The 18480-nt window shown below is 44.0% G+C and overlaps 1 protein-coding gene across 1 annotated transcript in view; it reads right to left on the bottom strand.

Annotated features, from left to right (window-relative positions):
* The window catches only part of LOC115085355 (aquaporin-4-like), a 127784-nt gene that overhangs the window by 29869 nt on the left and 79435 nt on the right, over positions 1–18480 (bottom strand). The window contains exon 3 of the mRNA XM_029591269.1: positions 12790–13204. Within this exon, the coding sequence (XP_029447129.1) occupies positions 12790–13170 (381 nt within the window). The 5' untranslated portion in view covers positions 13171–13204. The remainder of the gene's footprint in view (positions 1–12789; positions 13205–18480) is intronic.

The raw sequence follows: 18480 nt of genomic DNA, 5'->3' as shown, positions 1-18480 counted from the left end.
AAAGTTGACATCAAAGACAATTTTCTGTCATAAGGCCCTAACATGAAATGATAAATGACCCACAGGCCGATACAGTAAGGATCGGTAGGAAGAGCTGCGTTAGTGCCTGGCGCACCCGCAGTTGCCGCACGCACAGTCCGGCTCACCTACCGCTCGATACTGTATTTAAATAGCTTGCAAATGCAAGCCGCGTCCAAGAAGCGTCCGTGAAGCATTAGGCCCGCACAACCCATTTTACTGTATAAAGCGCTATACAGTATCCTGGGTGCACTGGCCTAACGCTTCACGGACACACTGACATTTGAAATGACAGGTACCAGGAAGTGGACGGTTCTCCTACGCTCGGGATTGCCAGTCCTCTCTCCCTTCCTCCCAAAGCAAGGCGCAGGGAGGGGGGGGAGAGAGGACTGATCAAACGACATGTAAAGTGTAAAGCAACGAAGCGACTTACTTTTCTTGCAGCCCTCCTCCGGAGACGGACATCGGCGGAGACGGACCGCGGCTCCCCTGCCTCCCGGGGGGCAGCCGGCGGCGAAAGCTGCCCCGCTGGTGAAGATGGATGCCTGCATGGGGGAAAGCGGCCCCTGTGCGTGCAATTTGGCCGCTCAAGACGTGACGTCACATGCCGTGACGCCAAACGTCGTGACGTCACGCCTTGAACAGCCCAATTGCACGCACAAGGGCCGCTTTCGCCCGTGCAGGCATCCATCTTCGCCGGCAGCTGCCTCCGGGAGGCAGGGGAGCCACGGTCCATCTCCGCCGATGTCCGTCTCCGGAGGAGGACTGCAAGAAAAGTAAGTCGCTTCGTTGCTACTTTTTTTTTTTTTTTTTCACTTTTTCGATTTTTTCCGCTTTCGTTGCTTCGGGAGGAGGGGAGAGAGGACTGGGGCTGCCCCGGAGACCGGCACCCATGGACGCGGCCAGGGCAGGTGAGCGGGGGCTGGGGGAAAGTTTGCCGCCTACCCTTACCCCTGCCTCTAACGCAGGGGTAAGGGTAGGCGGTAAGTTAGCAGGTTAAACGCGCGGCAAAACTTCAGGTTAAAAAAGCGATAGTCGGGGCGCATGTTACTGTATGGGAGGGAATAGCTAATTCGATCGTTTACATCTAATATACATGCCGCGGGCGGAGGGGTTACCCGGTGATTTAAAGAGGCGGTAAGAATGGGTTAAAGGGAATAGTGTATCGCAGGTTGGACTAACACGGCTGAAAAGTGAGTAGAAAGTGGGTTAGAAGCAGGGTAACCACGGCCGCACTTTACTGTATTGACCTGCCAGTTAGCCAGACAAATGGATACATAGCCTCCATTTCTTACTACTGATATGTAAACCAGTGTAACTGATTAGCTTTATATTAAAATCTTTTTTATTGATTATTAATAACAATGAACAACAAATATACATAACTGATCATTTTAAACAGAAAACTTTCTGTTGAGCCTGCTTCATGATTATAACATGACCTTAATGTGACCATACAGCTCCGTATCAAGAGGGAAAACTGAGACAGTCCTCATTTTACCCTATTGCATGTATGAAGATATAATCCTGTTTTTATTTTTTTTAATAGATTTTTTATTAGATTTTTACAGGAAGTATATCAAACAAACCAGAAACGCAAGGGCAATAGGTATCTGTAACATACATCAAAGAAATATTATGGGAGCACTAGAACAACCTGACTTCCTCATTACCCCTCTTTCATCCAAACCTTTCCCCCCCCCTTCCCCGGCGGGAACCTCGGGGGCGTCTCCACTTGATGATGTCATCAGACTCTTGTATTTAAGCACCTGCTTCGCCCCCAGCAAGCCGACTTGGCAACAAGTTCTGTACGAGTCCTTGCCTGCCTATTCTTCCTGAGACACCTTTTCTGCTCGCTATGTGGATTTTGTCTGACACCCGCTCCTCGGAGGTCAGTGTGTGCTTCGGGGACTTGCTCCATGGCCTACCCCGCTCCTTGGGCTGGCCCCACGCCTCCTGGGTCCCAACTGGTTACCTGCTCTATCTCTCAGCTCTCCCTGGGAACTACTGCAATGCTTGTGAGTCTTCAGCTGGCCTTCCCCGCTTCTCAGGGTTGCGCCATACTATTTCAAAGACTGTCCGCGCTCCCCGCTCCTCGGGCCGCACTCACCAATCCTGAGATCGCCCTGAGCTTCCCCGCTCCTCGGGGCTTGCTCCTGGATATTCTACCATTGCCAGGGTGATCTCAGGATTGGTGAGTACGGCCTCCGAGGAGTGGGAAGCCCCGTGGGTCCTCTTTTCTACGGCTCATCCAGTCACCTTCGGTCCCAGCTACCTGTCTACGTCAGCTACTGCTCTTGGGCTCGGGCTTCCCGCATTGCGGGTTTGCCTTCACTCTCTCGCCCACGCCCACTGCGTTGCAGCACCGCCTCCCAGGGCTGTCCTATGGAGCACCTCCTGCTTGGCTGTCCCGGCGCCGACCATCTGTGGTCTGCCTGGTGCCCTCTCTCTCCTTAGACTCTCCAAGTATTGTCTACAGTCTACCATCCTACGGGGGTCGTCACCTGGTCTCCGGGAATCCCCTGCGACTGTGACAGAGCCTTTCTGTACTCCAACACCTTGCCTTTTGACAGTGCGGACGCTCCTCCCCTCAGGCTGTAACAACTCACACCTCGGGCAAAGGGCCCACACATACACCAATCATAACACACTACCTTCCAGAAGGACAAACGCATGGGCACGTCCAGAATCCATTCTATAACTCACTGGAAGGCACTTCACATTTAGCACATTTTGGGGTGATACACAGTTTAACTTGATATGCCTATGCTAGGGAGTAAAACAATTGCAAAATAAATTTAAATTGCAATTCTCTCAAATCTACATTTTCAGTATATTAATTAAAACAATGTTGTATATCTTTGGTAGTCAATGTAAAAACCAAGTTTTCTGACCAATGCAGGAGAACTGCAGAGAAATAATTCTGCTATTCAAATGTACTGAGCAGTCTTATAAATGTGGCATAAGAGGCCTTTCCTGATCTCTTCCCTGTGAAAACGTTCCTCTAACCATGACCAATGAGCCAATGGGAAATTAGAGAGACATGTAGTAATAAGATAGTGTCTCACTTGGAGGTAAGCAAAAAAATTGAATTGTGATAAGTTAAATTGCACTTGCAGTTCTTGTAAACAATAATATATTGGAGTTGGGAGGAAATAAATGATGAAGGTGTGTTAGACCTTTTTTGACCAATCAGAAAAAATCTTGTTCTCCATTCCTGGCTGAAACTGGGCATTGCCACAAATGGCCATAAAAGGGGAAAACTTCCCAGAGAGACCCAAAAATTTACAAAGGTGGGACCAAGTCCTTCCACAGGAAAATATGAGTAGATGGCATCTGAAATCTAAGGGGATCATAGTGGAGTCTAGCTGTAATAAAGAAGACAGGGACCAATCCCCAAACCATCTTTGAAGTGCAATATAGGGGAAAAATAGGAAGTCCCCAATAACCAATCTCAAATGTGCCTTGACATACAGGCAAGGTAATATCTTTGAAGGTCAGGACAATTCAAGCCTCCTTGTAGAAGAGGTTTGAACAAGTGCTTCAAAGACAGCCTGGCTTTTGTCTTTTCCAAATAAACTGTCTAATAGCTTTATCAATCATAAGAACATAAGAAATTGCCATGCTGGGTCAGACCAAGGGTCCATCAAGCCCAGCATCCTGTTTCCAAAACTAACTTGAGTCTTCTTAAGTGCCTTATTGGCTCAAGAGACTGCCCTTTATGCTCCCCCTGTATCACATGGGTCCTAGGCTCGCTGCCATTGGACCTTTCCCCCTGACCCCAGTTTGTGGAGATGTTTTCTGTAATAACTCCCTAGGACTGTTTCAGTCTCGACCATGCAGTCTCAAAGCCAGGAGCACTTGTAAAGCTCTGTGATATAATTGGCTTTTTTACATTCTTCTTATTGCTTTATTTCTAAAGATTAAATCAGCTTCAGAACTCTTTTGTCTTCTCACCTTGAATCCCAAGAAACTCCGTTCTCCCCTCTCCTACCTATTTCCAGCTACAAAGACCTTTGCCTGGGGCTATATGTTTGGAAGCGACAATTGTAAGTAATAAAAAAAAACTACTTGTACAATAAATAATTTCAAACTTAAAGGATCTTTGTCTGAAGATTGGGAAGAAAGTTAGCTGTCTGAATGAGAGAAACTCAGATGCTTCTTATTGGGCCAGCACAGTAAAAAAGCCGTATCATACAGAAAATTGCAAGAAAGGCCAGCCAGTGATCTGAAAGTAAGAAAGCTCAGATCATACAGAAGATAATAACAAAGTGAGAAGCCAGCCAGTAGATTCATTTGAACGGTCTGTGAAACTTGTTTGAACTGAAAGCATTTTTTTAAAGAACTGTATCTCTGCATTGAATAGAAAGGTTAAAGGACTGCCTTGCATTTGAATAAGCCTTTTATGCCCTCAGCTGTGGAGAGGACCAAGCATAAAAACCCTAGATTGTGAAGATTTATTCTTATGGAACTGGTTTTAAAAGTCAGCCTATACTGTAAGCAAGATACAAAGAGCTCTGCAGAAAGCATCCAGCTTTGTGTAACTTGAGCTGGTGGCGGCAAAGTCCAAACTCTGCACAAAAGAATTAACGAGGATACTTAAGCCTATTCAAATCTCCCTCTGCCACTGCTAGAAGCAGAGAGCAATTAGTTGCTATAGATACCAGAACTCTGCCAACTCTACAGATGGAGCAGCAAAAACTAACAAATAAAGAACTGAATAATTGTGAAGACTTCATTAAGAATTATTAAAGGGTTTTGAAATAAGAGACTGGTGAATGTGTAGAATCGAACTGAGGAAAAGGGACTGAATTCAAACTCCAAGCTGCTCTGCCATTCCCCCCATCCCTTTGTTATACACCTTGCCGCCAAAAGGTGAGAATCTCCCCCCTCCCCTTGCTGGGCTCTAACAGGACAGGAAGCTGAGAGCAATCAGTTGCTATAGACACCAAGACACCAGGTCTCCACTGACTCCAGGGACAAGAAACAGAAAACCTGAGGTGTTAACTAGCCTAGTCCTCCTGCTTCTAAAGAAATTCAAAGTTTATTCCCTTTAACTCAGTGGCAAAAGGAAAGTGTTTACTGCTAGCATGACTGAATCAGCAACACAGAAAAACAAAGACACCTTTGAACAGCCAGCCAAAGCCATTGAATTAAGAAATGACATAGAGCAAAGAGGGGAGAACGTTGAAGGGAGGGATGAAAGCAGTGAATCAAAGAGGTTATGTGTACCAACAGAGAAAGCTGCGGAAGTATATGAGTCAAGGAGACAGAGGCATGAAAACAGTATAAAAAGGGAGTGGCATAAGATCAAGCAAAAAATGGAAAAGGTCTCAGGGAGATCCACCAATCTTAAGTACCACATAGAGCAGCCGAGGGCTCATTACCAAACCTATCAGCTATTCACAGAAGAGTATGTTGAGTTCTTAACACAAACCAACACTGCAGAGAGCCTAGAAGAAAAAGGCCGCCAACAGAATTTATACCAAATACACCAGAGAATGGTAATGGATACCATTAACAGTGCAGAAGCAGATTACCCAATGGCGAGATCGGTTCTCAGCACTCTCACGCCTCTAAACATACATCAAAGTCTGCAAGGTCACACGGGTCAAGGCACTCGAACCGTTCTCAGCTCGGCGCAGTCGCCCTCCAGAAAAAAGCAGACTCTCAAGCAGCCATAGCAAGCATACAGTATGCCGAACAAGCAGTAGCCCTTGAAAAAGAAGGGCTCAGAATAGAAGAACAACAGAAGATCGCGGCTGCCACAGCTACTGCTACAGCTGCTGCCGCCGAGGCACGCAGAAAGGCTGAACTAAATATCACCCTGAACTTGTTGCGGCAGAAAGGAGAAGCAGCGGCCCTTGAAGCCGAAGCTAAGGTATTCAATGCAACCCTAGGCCAGGATGGTGGGGAGGACCTACTCAGCTCCATGGCCCAACAGGACCCAGCCCAGCGGACGCTGGAATATGTCACAGTTCACCCTCTAACTCACACCAGCACCAAAATACCACCTCCCCTAGAGCAACCCTCGCAACATGAGAGAACACGCTCCCCTTCATAAATAGCGGCCTTGAACAAAGAATCTCTTTATAATACAAGACTAGACTGCATCACAAAATTTTTCAAAGGGTACAGCATGTACAAGGGATAATTTGAACACTTTGCTATGAAAGCTGTTTTCAGAGAAGTACGCATTTTTTTGGCTGTTTTGTAAAAATTTAGAAAGTCACTCTCAGATTTGTCTGCCCCAACTTGTTTTAATTGCTTCAGTCTGATATTCATAATGAACCCATAAGCTTACCTTAATCCTTCTCCCATAGATTTCAATTATTAAGTTGTATACCAAGATGACTTGTTCTCTAAGGACTAAATTCTCAAAGCCATTTGCACACATAAAACCTAATACTCTGCATTTAATTGGGGCTCAATTTGTGTAAAATTATGCACATAACCTGGTTTTGCACATACATTTACATAAATTAGCAAGAGGCATTCCGTAGGGCAGAGTTGAATTTACATGGATACTTTTTGATTTAAAAACGTAAGTGCATATCTTCACCCATGCAAGTTATGCCCTTGATACAGCAGGTGTAACTTTGTGTGGGTGGATTTGTACATGTACTCTAAGAACATAAGAAATTGCCATGCTGGGTCAGACCAAGGGTCCTTTAAGCCCAGCATCCTGTTTCCAACAGAGGCCAAACCAGGCCACAAGAACCTGGCAATTACCCAAACAGTAAGAAGATCCCATGCTACTGATGCAATTAATAGCAGTGGCTATTCCCTAAGTAAACTTGATTAATAGCCGTTAATGGACTTCTCCTCCAAGAACTTATCCAAACCTTTTTTGAACCCAGCTACACTAACTGCACTAACCACATCCTCTGGCAACAGATTCCAGAGCTTTATTGTGCGTTGAGTGAAAAAGAATTTTCTCCGATTAGTCTTAAATGTGCTACTTGCTAACTTCATGGAATGCCCCCTAGTCCTTCTATTATTCGAAAGTGTAAATAACTGATTTACATCTACTAGTTCAAGACCTCTCATGATCTTAAAGACCTCTATCATATCCCCCCCTCAGCCATCTCTTCTCCAAGCTGAACAGCCCTAACCTCTTTAGTCTTTCCTCATAGGGGAGTTGTTCCATTCCCCTTATTTTGGTAGCCCTTCTCTGTACCTTCTCCATCGCAATTACATCTTTTTTGAGATGCGGCGACCAGAATTGTACACAGTATTCAAGGTGCGGTCTCACCATGGAGCGATACAGAGGCATTATAACATTTTCCGTTTTATTCACCATTCCCTTTTTAATAATTCCCAACATTCTGTTTGCTTTTTTGACTGCCGCAGCACACTGAACCGACAATTTCAATGTCTTATCCACTATGACACCTAGATCTCTTTCTTGGGTTGTAGCACCTAATATGGAACCCAACATTGTGTAATTATAGCATGGGTTATTTTTCCCTATATGCATCACCTTGCACTTATCCACATTAAATTTCATCTGCCATTTGGATGCCCAATTTTCCAGTTTCACAAGGTCTTCCTGCAATTTATCACAATCTGCTTGTGATTTAACTACTTTGAACAATTTTGTGTCATCTGCAAATTTGATTATCTCACTCGTTGTATTTCTTTCCAGATCATTTATAAATATATTGAAAAGTAAGGGTCCCAATACAGATCCCTGAGGCACTCCACTGTCCACTCCCTTCCACTGAGAAAATTGCCCATTTAATCCTACTCTCTGTTTCCTGTCTTTTAGCCAGTTTGCAATCCACGAAAGGACATCGCCACCTATCCCATGACTTTTTACTTTTCCTAGAAGCCTCTCATGAGGAACTTTGTCAAACGCCTTCTGAAAATCCAAGTATACTATATCTACCGGTTCACCTTTATCCACATGTTTATTAACTCTTTCAAAAAAGTGAAGCAGATTTGTGAGGCATGACTTGCCCTGGGTAAAGCCATGCTGACTTTGTTCCATTAAACCATGATTTTCTATATGTTCTGTGATTTTGATGTTTAGAACACTTTCAACTATTTTTCCTGGCACTGAAGTCAGGCTAACCGGTCTGTAGTTTCCCGGATTGCCCCTGGAGCCCTTTTTAAATATTGGGGTTACATTTGCTATCCTCCAGTCTTCAGGTCCAATGGATGATGGTGGGGGTGGAAGGGAAATAGAACCAAAGAGCTAAGAGAAACAGATAAGTATGAGAAAAAATGTGTGAAGCTTGCTGGGCAGACTGGATGGGCCGTTAGGTCTTCTTCTGCAGTCATTTCTATGTTTCTATGTTTCTATGATTTTAATGATAAGTTACAAATTTTTACTAATAGGTCTGAAATTTCATTTTTTAGTTCCTTCAGAACTCTGGGGTGTATACCATCCGGTCCAGGTGATTTACTACTCTTCAGTTTGTCAATCAGGCCTACCACATCTTCTAGGTTCACCGTGATTTGATTCAGTCCATCTGAATCATTGCCCATGAAAACCTTCTCCATTACGGGTACCTCCCCAACATCCTCTTCAGTAAACACCGAAGCAAAGAAATCATTTAATCTTTCTGCGATGGCCTTATCTTCTCTAAGTGCCCCTTTAACCCCTCGATCATCTAACGGTCCAACTGACTCCCTCACAGGCTTTCTGCTTCGGATATATTTTAAAAAGTTTTTACTGTGAGTTTTTGCCTCTACAGTCAACTTCTTTTCAAATTCTCTCTTGGCCTGTCTTATCAATGTTTTACATTTAATTTGCCAATGTTTATGCTTTATCCTATTTTTCTTCTGTTGGATCCTTCTTCCAATTTTTGAATGAAGATCTTTTGGCTAAAATAGCTTCTTTCACCTCCCCTTTTCACCATGTTGGTAATCGTTTTGCCTTCTTTCCAACTTTCTTAATGTGTGGAATACATCTGGACTGTGCTTCTAGAATGGTATTTTTTAACAATGACCATGCCTCTTGGATATTTTTTACTTTCGTAGCTGCTCCTTTCAGTTTTTTTCTAACAATTTTTCTCATTTTATCAAAGTTTCCCTTTTGAAAGTTTAGCACGAGAGCCTTGGATTTGCACACTGTTCCTTTTCCAGTCATTAAATCAAATTAGATCATATTATGATCACTATTGCCAAGCGGCCCCACCACAGTTACCTCTCTCACCAAGTCCTGTGGTCCACTGAGAATTAGATCTAAAAATGCTCCCTCTTTCGTCGGTTCCTGAACCAATTGCTCCATAAAGCTATCATTTATTCCATCTAGGAACGTTATCTCTCTATCGTGACCCGATGATACATTTACCCAGTCTATATTGGGGTAATTGAAATCTCCCAATATTACTGCACTACCAATTTTGTTAGCTTCCCTAATTTCTCTTAGCATTTCACTGTCCGTCTCAGCATCTTGACCAGGTGGACGGTAGTATACCCCTATCACTATCACTATAGTATAGTATATCACTATAGTATACCCCTATCACTATCACTATAGTCTTCCCCGACACACAAGGGAACAAAATGATAAAGGGGATGGAACATCTCCCCTATCAGGAAAGGCTAAAGAGATTAGGAGAGTTCAGCTTGGAGAAAAGATGTCAAAGGGGGGATATGATAGAAGTCTATAAAATCATGAGAGTACTAGTATGGGTAAATGTGAATCGATTATTTACTCTTTCAGGTAATACAAGGATTAGGGGGCACTCTATGAAATTCTCAAGTAGCATATTTAAAACAAATTGGAGAAAATTCTTTTTCACTCAATGCACAATTAAGCTCAGGAATTCATTGCCAAAGGATGTGGTTAAGGCAGTTAGCATAGCTGGATTTTAAAAGGTTTGGATACGTTCCTGGAGGAAAAGTCCATAAACTGCTTTTAATCAAATTAATTTAGAGAATAGCCACTGCTATTATTGGCATTAGTAGCATGGGATTTATTTACTGTTTGGGTATTTCCCAAGTACTCGTATCCTGGGTTGACTACTGTTGGAAACAGGATGCTGGGCTTAATGGACCCTCAGTCTGACACAGTATGGCAACTTCTTATGTTCTCATTTGATTCTAGCTATAGATGGTAAAGCTAATGAACTCTTGGGATCTTTGTTTGCTTTTAGGGTATTTTATTGTGTGGAGAATCATCAACAATGTACCCTCTTTTTGGGTTCAGTGCACAAGACATTTGGGTAGGGGAGACCCTCTGATCATCCTATTTGGGAAAATGTTTAATAGGGATTTTGTTGTAGTATTGCTAAATGACCACTGGATGGCATTTTCAGTAATGTGATGCAATGTATTTTATGTGATAATGTGATGTTTGGGGAAATAAATAAATATGTTTTTAAGTGAAGTGATTTTTTGATTATAATTTAATGGAAATGATTTATGATTGTTGTAAACCACTTCGAACATGGTTTTGTTAAGGAATGTAGTATAAAAAATTTGTCAATAAATGGCATATATTCTCTTAAATATGTGACCGTTCTCATTGGGTGACCAAGGTGTAGCAGGAGGTATAAAAGTGGGATGTTTTTGGCGGGTTTTGCCCTTTGGTTCCTGCCCTTTGCAGGGTGGAGTGAATAAAAGGGACCTCCAGATGTAGTCAGCTAGAGTGCCAGCCTGTGGAACCTCACAAATGGGAATGGGACCCAGGCGGTAAAAAGAAGATGTCATCCCCCCCTCTGAGGAAGTGCGCCAGGAATCCAGGAGTGGGATGAGTCTGAAGTTAGGAATGTCCCAGAGTATCCTATGAGTGTAGTAGTGTGGAGAACCTGCAGTGGGAGGATGGTGGTGTGGAATTCAGTTGGAAGTCAAAGACCAGAGGAGTGTGAGTAGATCATGTATACGGAAGTTGCATTATATCCCCTTTGGATGTGAATTTTGATATAGGTATGCTAATAAGTGAACCCCATTCCTTAAACAAGGTTGGGATTGAGGTACAACTAGTCCTGAGGGAATTCTGCGCTACTGCGGAGCACAAAATTTGCACAGAATTCCCCCCACTGTGCAGAATTGCCAAATTCTGTGCAGAAAATGGCAGAGGAGACCCCAGCATGCCGCGAACAGAGCGCACGAAGATGAAGGCCCCGGTGCACTGTTCGTGGTGAACATGAAGGCCCCCATGGACCACAGGACGCGCTCCACTTGCGGCGAAGATGAAGGCCCTGGTTTGCCATTCGTGGCGAAGATGAAGGCTCCCGTGTGCCACGAACAGAGTGTGTGCCATTTGCAGTGAAGATGAAGGCTCCCTCATGACACAGGACATGCTCCGCTCACAGCGAAGATGAAGGCCCCCAGTGAGAATGAGAGGGGGAGGGGAGGTAGAGAGAACAGGGGAAGGGGTGTGAGAGAGGGGAGGGGAGGGTGAGAATGGAGGGAGGGGGGTGAGAGAGAGAGAAAGAGAGAGCAGGGGGGTGAGCAGGAAGGTGTGAGAGAAAGCATAGGAGGTGAGAGAGCGGGGGGGAGGGGATGCTTGAGGGTGGGTGCCAGAGAGAGAAAGCCTATATGAGGAGATTGTGAAGGAGTGTATATGTGTGTGAGAGATTGGGAGCTCATGTGTATGAAAAGGGATCATGTGTATGTGAGGGTGCCAGCCTGTGTGAAGGGGTGCATGAGAGAGAGACATAGGTAGCCTGTGTGAGAGAGAAAGGGAGCTTGTGTGGGTATGCAAGAGAGAGGGACCTTGTATGTGGGGATGTGAGGGAGCCTGTATGAGGGTGTGAGTATGTGTACTAGAAAGAGGGAGCATGTGTGTGAGATGAAGGGACAGAGGGAGCCTGTGTGAGGGGCAGTACTGAGATTGGGATCAAACTCTGGGACTGGTGATAGAATGGAAGGGTTGAACCTAGTGGTGGAGGGAGAGATACTGGCAGGTGGAGGAGCTGGGGCCTGAGAGGGCAAAGTGGCCAGGGGAGTAGGGACAGCAAGTGGAAGGGACACTCTTACAGTGAATTTCTAGGGAAATTCTGCTCAAAATATTTAAAATTCTGCATCTCTAAGTAATAGCTTTTTTCTGTATTAATTTAAAATGTAATTACTTAAAGACTGTCATGTAAATTGTGTTATTTTGACCAATATAAAGTTTACAGACTTTTGCAGAATTTTTGTGCACAGAATTTTAAATTTCTTTGCACAGAATTCCCCCAGGACATTCTTCCTTCTCATCTGCGTGATTGTGGAGCAGGTGTGACTACTTCCTGGATCTTTTTGCTCTACCCTTTAAGCCACTTCAGCACTATGACCACCACCTAACTCACTATGAACTGCCTTTTTTCTACAAGCATTTATAACAGTAATAGAAACAAAAGCCATAAGAGACACCACAATACACCTTGATGCAGGGGTTCTCAACCCGTTCCTCAGGACACACCCAGCCAGTCAGGTTTTCAGGATATCCACAGTGAATATGCATGAGAGAGATCAGCATACAATTGAGGCAGTGCATGCAAATCTACCTCATGTACATTCTTTGTGGAAATCCTGGAAAGTTGACTGGCTAGATGTGTCCTGAGAAGGGTTAATTTATCAATTTTTGCTACATTTCATTTATACCTTGCTTCATTTGTAATATACTACACTTCATTTCTTGATCTTGGGACTTTGGGGCCTATACCCTAAACATGTGCTAAAGTCCAAGGAAAAAAACTAGTGAATGTGTAAATGAAAATTATGAAAACCTTCAGAATTATGACTAACTGGATTTATGTTAGAAATTAACTACTCTTCAGTGAGCAGTGTACTTTTATGGTTGAGCCAGAGATTTCTTAAAAAGCAGTTTACCATAGTCACTCCCAAGCTCCCCATCACATCTGCAGGTGTGATGAGGTAGAGAAGTCCTGCCCCCACAATGGCACCGAGGCACTGTGCAAAAATATAGAAGACAGACTTGGCAAGGCTGATCTTCCGGGTGCAGACCATGGCAACAGTCACGGCAGGATTTATGTGGGCTCCACTGATATGTCCAAAGCACTGAACCATAGTCGCAATGCTAAGTCCAAAGCAGAGTGAGATCAGAACCAGGTCCACAGGTTGAGGTTTGTCATTTCCTCCCCAGTTGACTGTAGAGCCAAGGCTAAGGAGGACAAAAATAAGCATGGCCAAAAATTCTCCCGAAACGGCTTTCCAGAATGGTTGAGTCCATACTCCTCTAAATGCCACCATGATGATTTTATTCTTACATAGAAGGGCACAGAAGCTGAAAGGGAAACACATGAACATAAAAATCAGCACATTTTGGGGGCAACTTTCAAAAGTCTAAAGGCAGGTGCAGAGTCCGAGGGTACTTCTACCCATGGACCTTGCATCGATTCTCAAAGGAAACGTATGACTATACTTTCCCTTTCAACATTGCCCAAGGGAAAAAAAATAGGCACAAAAATTTGCACCTGCTTTTTCTGTGGGTATTTTTTCTGGCTAAACCAACCGCATTTCAGGAATACCTCCACAAAAATAAGAGTAAAAGCAGGCACATTGTAGAACCACTGTACCAACCTGCAGGGCGGGCAATTTTCAAATATTCCCTATTCCCTGAGTAAATAGCTTTTGAAAAATTCCCTTTTCTTTCACTACAAATGAACGAAGAACAGAAGAGGTAGAAAAGGGAAAAAAAGAATAACAATAAAGCAACTAAAATGCAGGGGTTATGGGGAAGAAAAAATGAACCATATGTTATGCTAAAGAGGGGAGATAAAAATTCAGTTTATATTAAGGTGATCTAAAGAACTCCAGTGCTGGGAGATAAGCTGGCAAAAAATTTAGGGGCCTTAGCATTAAACTTAGGCAAACATATTAATGCACTCATGTACACGATAAAAATAGCAAGCTGTGCAAGAATGCCTTACTGTGCAATTTAAAGTAGTCCAAAAAAACATTAGCTTGAGCATGCTAAAATTAGTGTCCATGCATGCAAATGAAGGAACCTCATATGCAAATGAGGGGTCAATAACCTCACCCTAAGTGGCATGGCATGCTCATACTCCATGCTGTTTAGTATATGTTCTCTAACTGGATGCTATTTATTACTTGCTAGGACCTGGTGTTAACCTACTCATGTCAGCATGATATTTACCAAGGTCAAGCTAATTAGAATGAGCATGTTATAGGGCCATGGACAGAAGATGGCACTTTGCAACTTTACCAATAGATCCTTAGAGGCAGATTTTAAAAGGTGCACGCGCGGCGTACATTTGTGCGCGCTACCCGGGGGGGCACAAATGTACGCCCGATTTTATAACATGCATGCGTAGCTGCATGCATGTTATAAAATCAGGGGTCGGCGCATGCAAGGGGGTGCGCACTAGTGCACCTTGCGCGCGCCAAGCTCTCGGGGAGACCAGCTGGCTTTCCCTGTTCCCTCCCCCACTTTCCACTCCCTTCCCCTGCCTGTCCCCCACCCCAGCCTTGAAAAAAAACCCCATACCTTTATCTCACAAGTAATGCCTGCCAGAAGCAGGCATAACTTGCGTGCTCCGGCAGTCGGCCGGCGCGCGATTCCCCAGCACAGCGGCCGTGTGGAGGCCTCTGGCCACGCCCCCACCCCATCCCCGGACCGCCCCGTCCAACCATACCCCCGCCCCTTTGTGCAAGCCCCGGGACTTACACGCATCCTAGGGCTTTACGCGCATCTCTGGGCCTTTTGAAAATAGGCCCGGCGCGCGTAACCCCCCCTTTTAAAATCTGCCCCATAGTGATGAAAATATTTGATCACTTTTCTTCTTGACAAAACAAAATATAGCTAATGTGTACTTTATAAAAGAATTCTTACACAAAACACACTCACATTCATACCAAGTACATCTTCTCAAACAAATCAGTGATCCATCAAAAAGACTCTTCATGCATTGTTCCACACCTCACATTTACAAGACACAGAGATTTCATACCGGTGTAGAAATGAACAGGTTCCAAGGTATTAGCATGATTGTCAGGATCATTGCTATCATTGCTTCATTTAGTCTGGAGAATGAATACTGCAGATATTCAAAGAGTTCATTCTGAACAGTGGTGTTTGGGGGAGGAGGACCATTCTCACCCCTTGACTAATGACAAAAAAACAGGAGACCTCAAATGCAGGGGGGTTCCCCTCTAGGTGCAAATGACTAGCTAGTCGGTCCCTGCAATCCTTGCCCCATCTCTCCTCTAACATGAAAATTAAGTTTTCACTGTGTACCAGTAAGACAGGGGAGACAGAGGAGAGGGAGAGAATGTTAAAAAGAAGGAGATGACGGAGGAAACTCACTTGAGCACTTCTTTATAAAAGGCACGTATTTTGAAGCAATAGATTAGCAGAGGACAAAGTTCTTTGCTGTCATTCACAGTGTTATTATAGCCAAAGACCACTGTAGGTGTTCAGAGAACTTAGACTCTAAAGTTTTTATCAACAGACCCAATGTTTTGGTTAAAGAGCGGAGCTCATTTCTATCAGCTTTGAGACAGTAGCATACTCTGTATGCAGCCATTGCAATGACTGCACTACGGGGTGGAATGGACAGTTGCTGTTGTCCTACTCCTCAGGACAACCACATTCCTCCCTGGATCTCTTCCTTGTGTGAGCCCTCTGTACCTAACCATGTCTTTTGAAGATCCTTGCTAACACAGAAGAGGGATGGGTCTAGACTGAGCATGCTCAGTTCTCCTCCTCTTAACCACTGGTGGCTTCTAGGGGGTATGCAACTGGGGGCTGCTTGTCAGTATAGCAGGAAAAAGTGGGAGAGCTGGAACATTGCAGATGAGGAAGCCAAAGGAGAATGGAGAGTTCCAGGAGAGCAGAAATCTGGACTACCTGTGGACCACTAAAAAGGACAGGAAGGTAGAGAAAGGGACCCCCCAGTCCTATGATATTTGGACTGGTGCAAGTCGGGGGATCCAAGTCCCTGCAGCATCTTTTTTATAGGAGGAGGGAGGTTATGTTTGACTGTGGAGCTCGTTTTTTTGTTATAAGAAAGAGCATCAGGAGAGTGGGGAGAAGGGGGAAATGTGGAAAACAGGATTTTGCATTCAGACAACAACCAACAAGGACTGAACTTCACAATCTGGGTTAGCAAATAAGCATGGGGGTAGCTTGCTTATTACAGCGGTTACTACCCTAAAACAATTAAGCCTAATACATCACTTTGAATGCATATACAGCATTGCTCTCTGCTTCAACGGCAGGGGGAAATGTGGAAAACAGGATTTACATTCAGACAACATCCAACAAGGCATAGATATGTGCAGTCTGGGTAAACAAGCATCGGGGTAACTTGCTTGATGCGGCGGTTACTACCCGTAACCATTAAGCCTTTTGCTCAATTTTGATACAACTCCAACATTACTCTCTGCATCAATGACAGGGGATGGCAGGAAATTTGAAACAAACAGTTACCAACAAGGGCCCTGAACTTGGTGGTTGATGAAACAGATAAGTACAGTGGGCCCTTGACTTACGAATGGCTCGGATTATGACCAACATGTCAGGGTTTGACTTACGAACAAAATTCGAGTTACGACCATAATTTTCGGTTTCGAGGTACGACCAAATTTTGAGTTTCGACCACCGCCACGTGCATGCTGCTTGCGTTTGTTTTTTTTTTTCGTTTTTTTTCGTGGATTGGTTGTGTATCACATTGGTTGTGGTTTTTTGGTCTTGGAGGGCGGGACTTTACAAGGATTGGCTGGCTACTGTTGCTGCTTCTACTAATGGGACCGGTCCATCCCAGGTGCACGTGGGCAGACCCGGCACACAATTTCAGCAAACATCATCAGGGGACATCAGGGGATATCACTCAGCTGGCAAGGTACAGTAATGTGCTCAGAAGCAGTTGGGAGGGGGAAAATAGTTTCTGGAGGGCAAGAGATGTGCTCAGAAGCGGTTGGGAGGGAAATAGTTTCTGGAGGGCAAGAGATGTGCTCAGAAGCGGTTGGTAGGAAGAAAAGAGTGTCTGGGGTTGGTGTCTTTTCTGTTAGGTTTCTTTTTTTTTTTCCTCCTGCAGAACAGCACTTTTATCAAAGAAGTGTTCAAAATGGCCCCAAAGATAAAGAAAGCAATCACAATCGAGAAGAAAAAGGAAATTGTGCAGAAATTTGAGAGTGGCAATCGAGTGACCGATCTCGCTGTCATATACACGCCAATACCACCCAACATACACACGCCAATACCACCCAACATACAACACTGAGAGACAGGGCCTTCTCTACAGCAGGTCCCCCACTATGGAACTCAATACCCTTAGAATTACGACAGGAACCATGTCTTCCAACCTTCAGAAAGAGACTTAAGACATGGCTGTTCATGAAAGCCTTTCCGGACCCTGACTGATGCTCGACCGCCAAATACAGCAAGACTGATTATCACCCAATAAACTGATACAGACTTACCAACCACTGCACGTTCTACTTCTTGTTAAACTTCTTGTTAAACTTCTATCATCCTCTTCTTCTACTCCCAGTTAGAACCATCCTTGTTTTACTGTAACTGCTTTTTCTGCGCACTTGTTATAATTTGTTATATTTTGTAAATGTATACTCATGTTATAGTTAAGTACGTTTATAATTTATTGATCACCCCTTGTTTTATGTAAACCGACATGATACGAACTCCGTGAATGCCGGTATAGAAAAAACTCAAATAAATAAATAAATAAATATACAGCATGTCAAAATCCACCATTTCGACAATCTTACAAAGAAAAGATTTGTACAAGAAAGTTAGTGTGGCTAGAGGTGTCACTCAGATTTGTAAGTCACGATCAACAGTGATAGAAGAGGTAGAAAGCCTATTGCTAGTGTGGATAAATGAAAGGCAGATGGCAGGTGATTGCCTATCTGAGTGTCTAATTTGTGAAAAAGCTAGGGCTATAAATGCAGATATCATAAAGTATAAGCCATCAACAAGTGAAAATGGTGAAATATTTTGTGCCAGTAAGGGGTGATTTCACAATTTTAAAGCAAGAACAGGGGTTCATAGCATAGCTAGGCATGGTGAAGCTGCCAGTTCTGATAGAAAGGCTGCTGAAAATTACATACCCCACTTCGAAACAATGACACAGAGAAATGGCTTTTCCTGTCAGCAATTTTTTAACTGTGATGAAACTGGACTTTTCTGGAAGAAAATGCCCAAGAGAACATACATTACCCAGGAAGAGAAAAAAATGCCAGGTCACAAGCCAATGAAGGATAGGCTAACCTTATTGCTATGTGCCAATGCGAGTGGTGACCTCAAGATAAAGCCTCTCTTGGTTTATCACTCTGAGACCCCAAGAGTGTTCAGAAAACAGAATGTCATGAAGAATAGGTTAGGTGTCATGTGAAGATCTAACAGAAAAGCCTGGGTAACAAGAGTCCTTTATCTTGAGTGGATCAGAGAGGTTTTCTGTCCTACTGTACAGAAATATCTTGAGGACAAAGGATTACCACTCAAGGCTCTCCTCATCATGGACAATGCTCCTGCTCACCCACGAGACTTGGAAGATGAGTTGGCTGAAGAATTCCCAT

The sequence above is a fragment of the Rhinatrema bivittatum genome, chromosome 2 (assembly GCF_901001135.1).
Source record: "Rhinatrema bivittatum chromosome 2, aRhiBiv1.1, whole genome shotgun sequence".
Taxonomy (NCBI): Eukaryota; Metazoa; Chordata; class Amphibia; order Gymnophiona; family Rhinatrematidae; genus Rhinatrema; species Rhinatrema bivittatum.
This window is presented reverse-complemented; position numbering and strand designations above follow the sequence as displayed.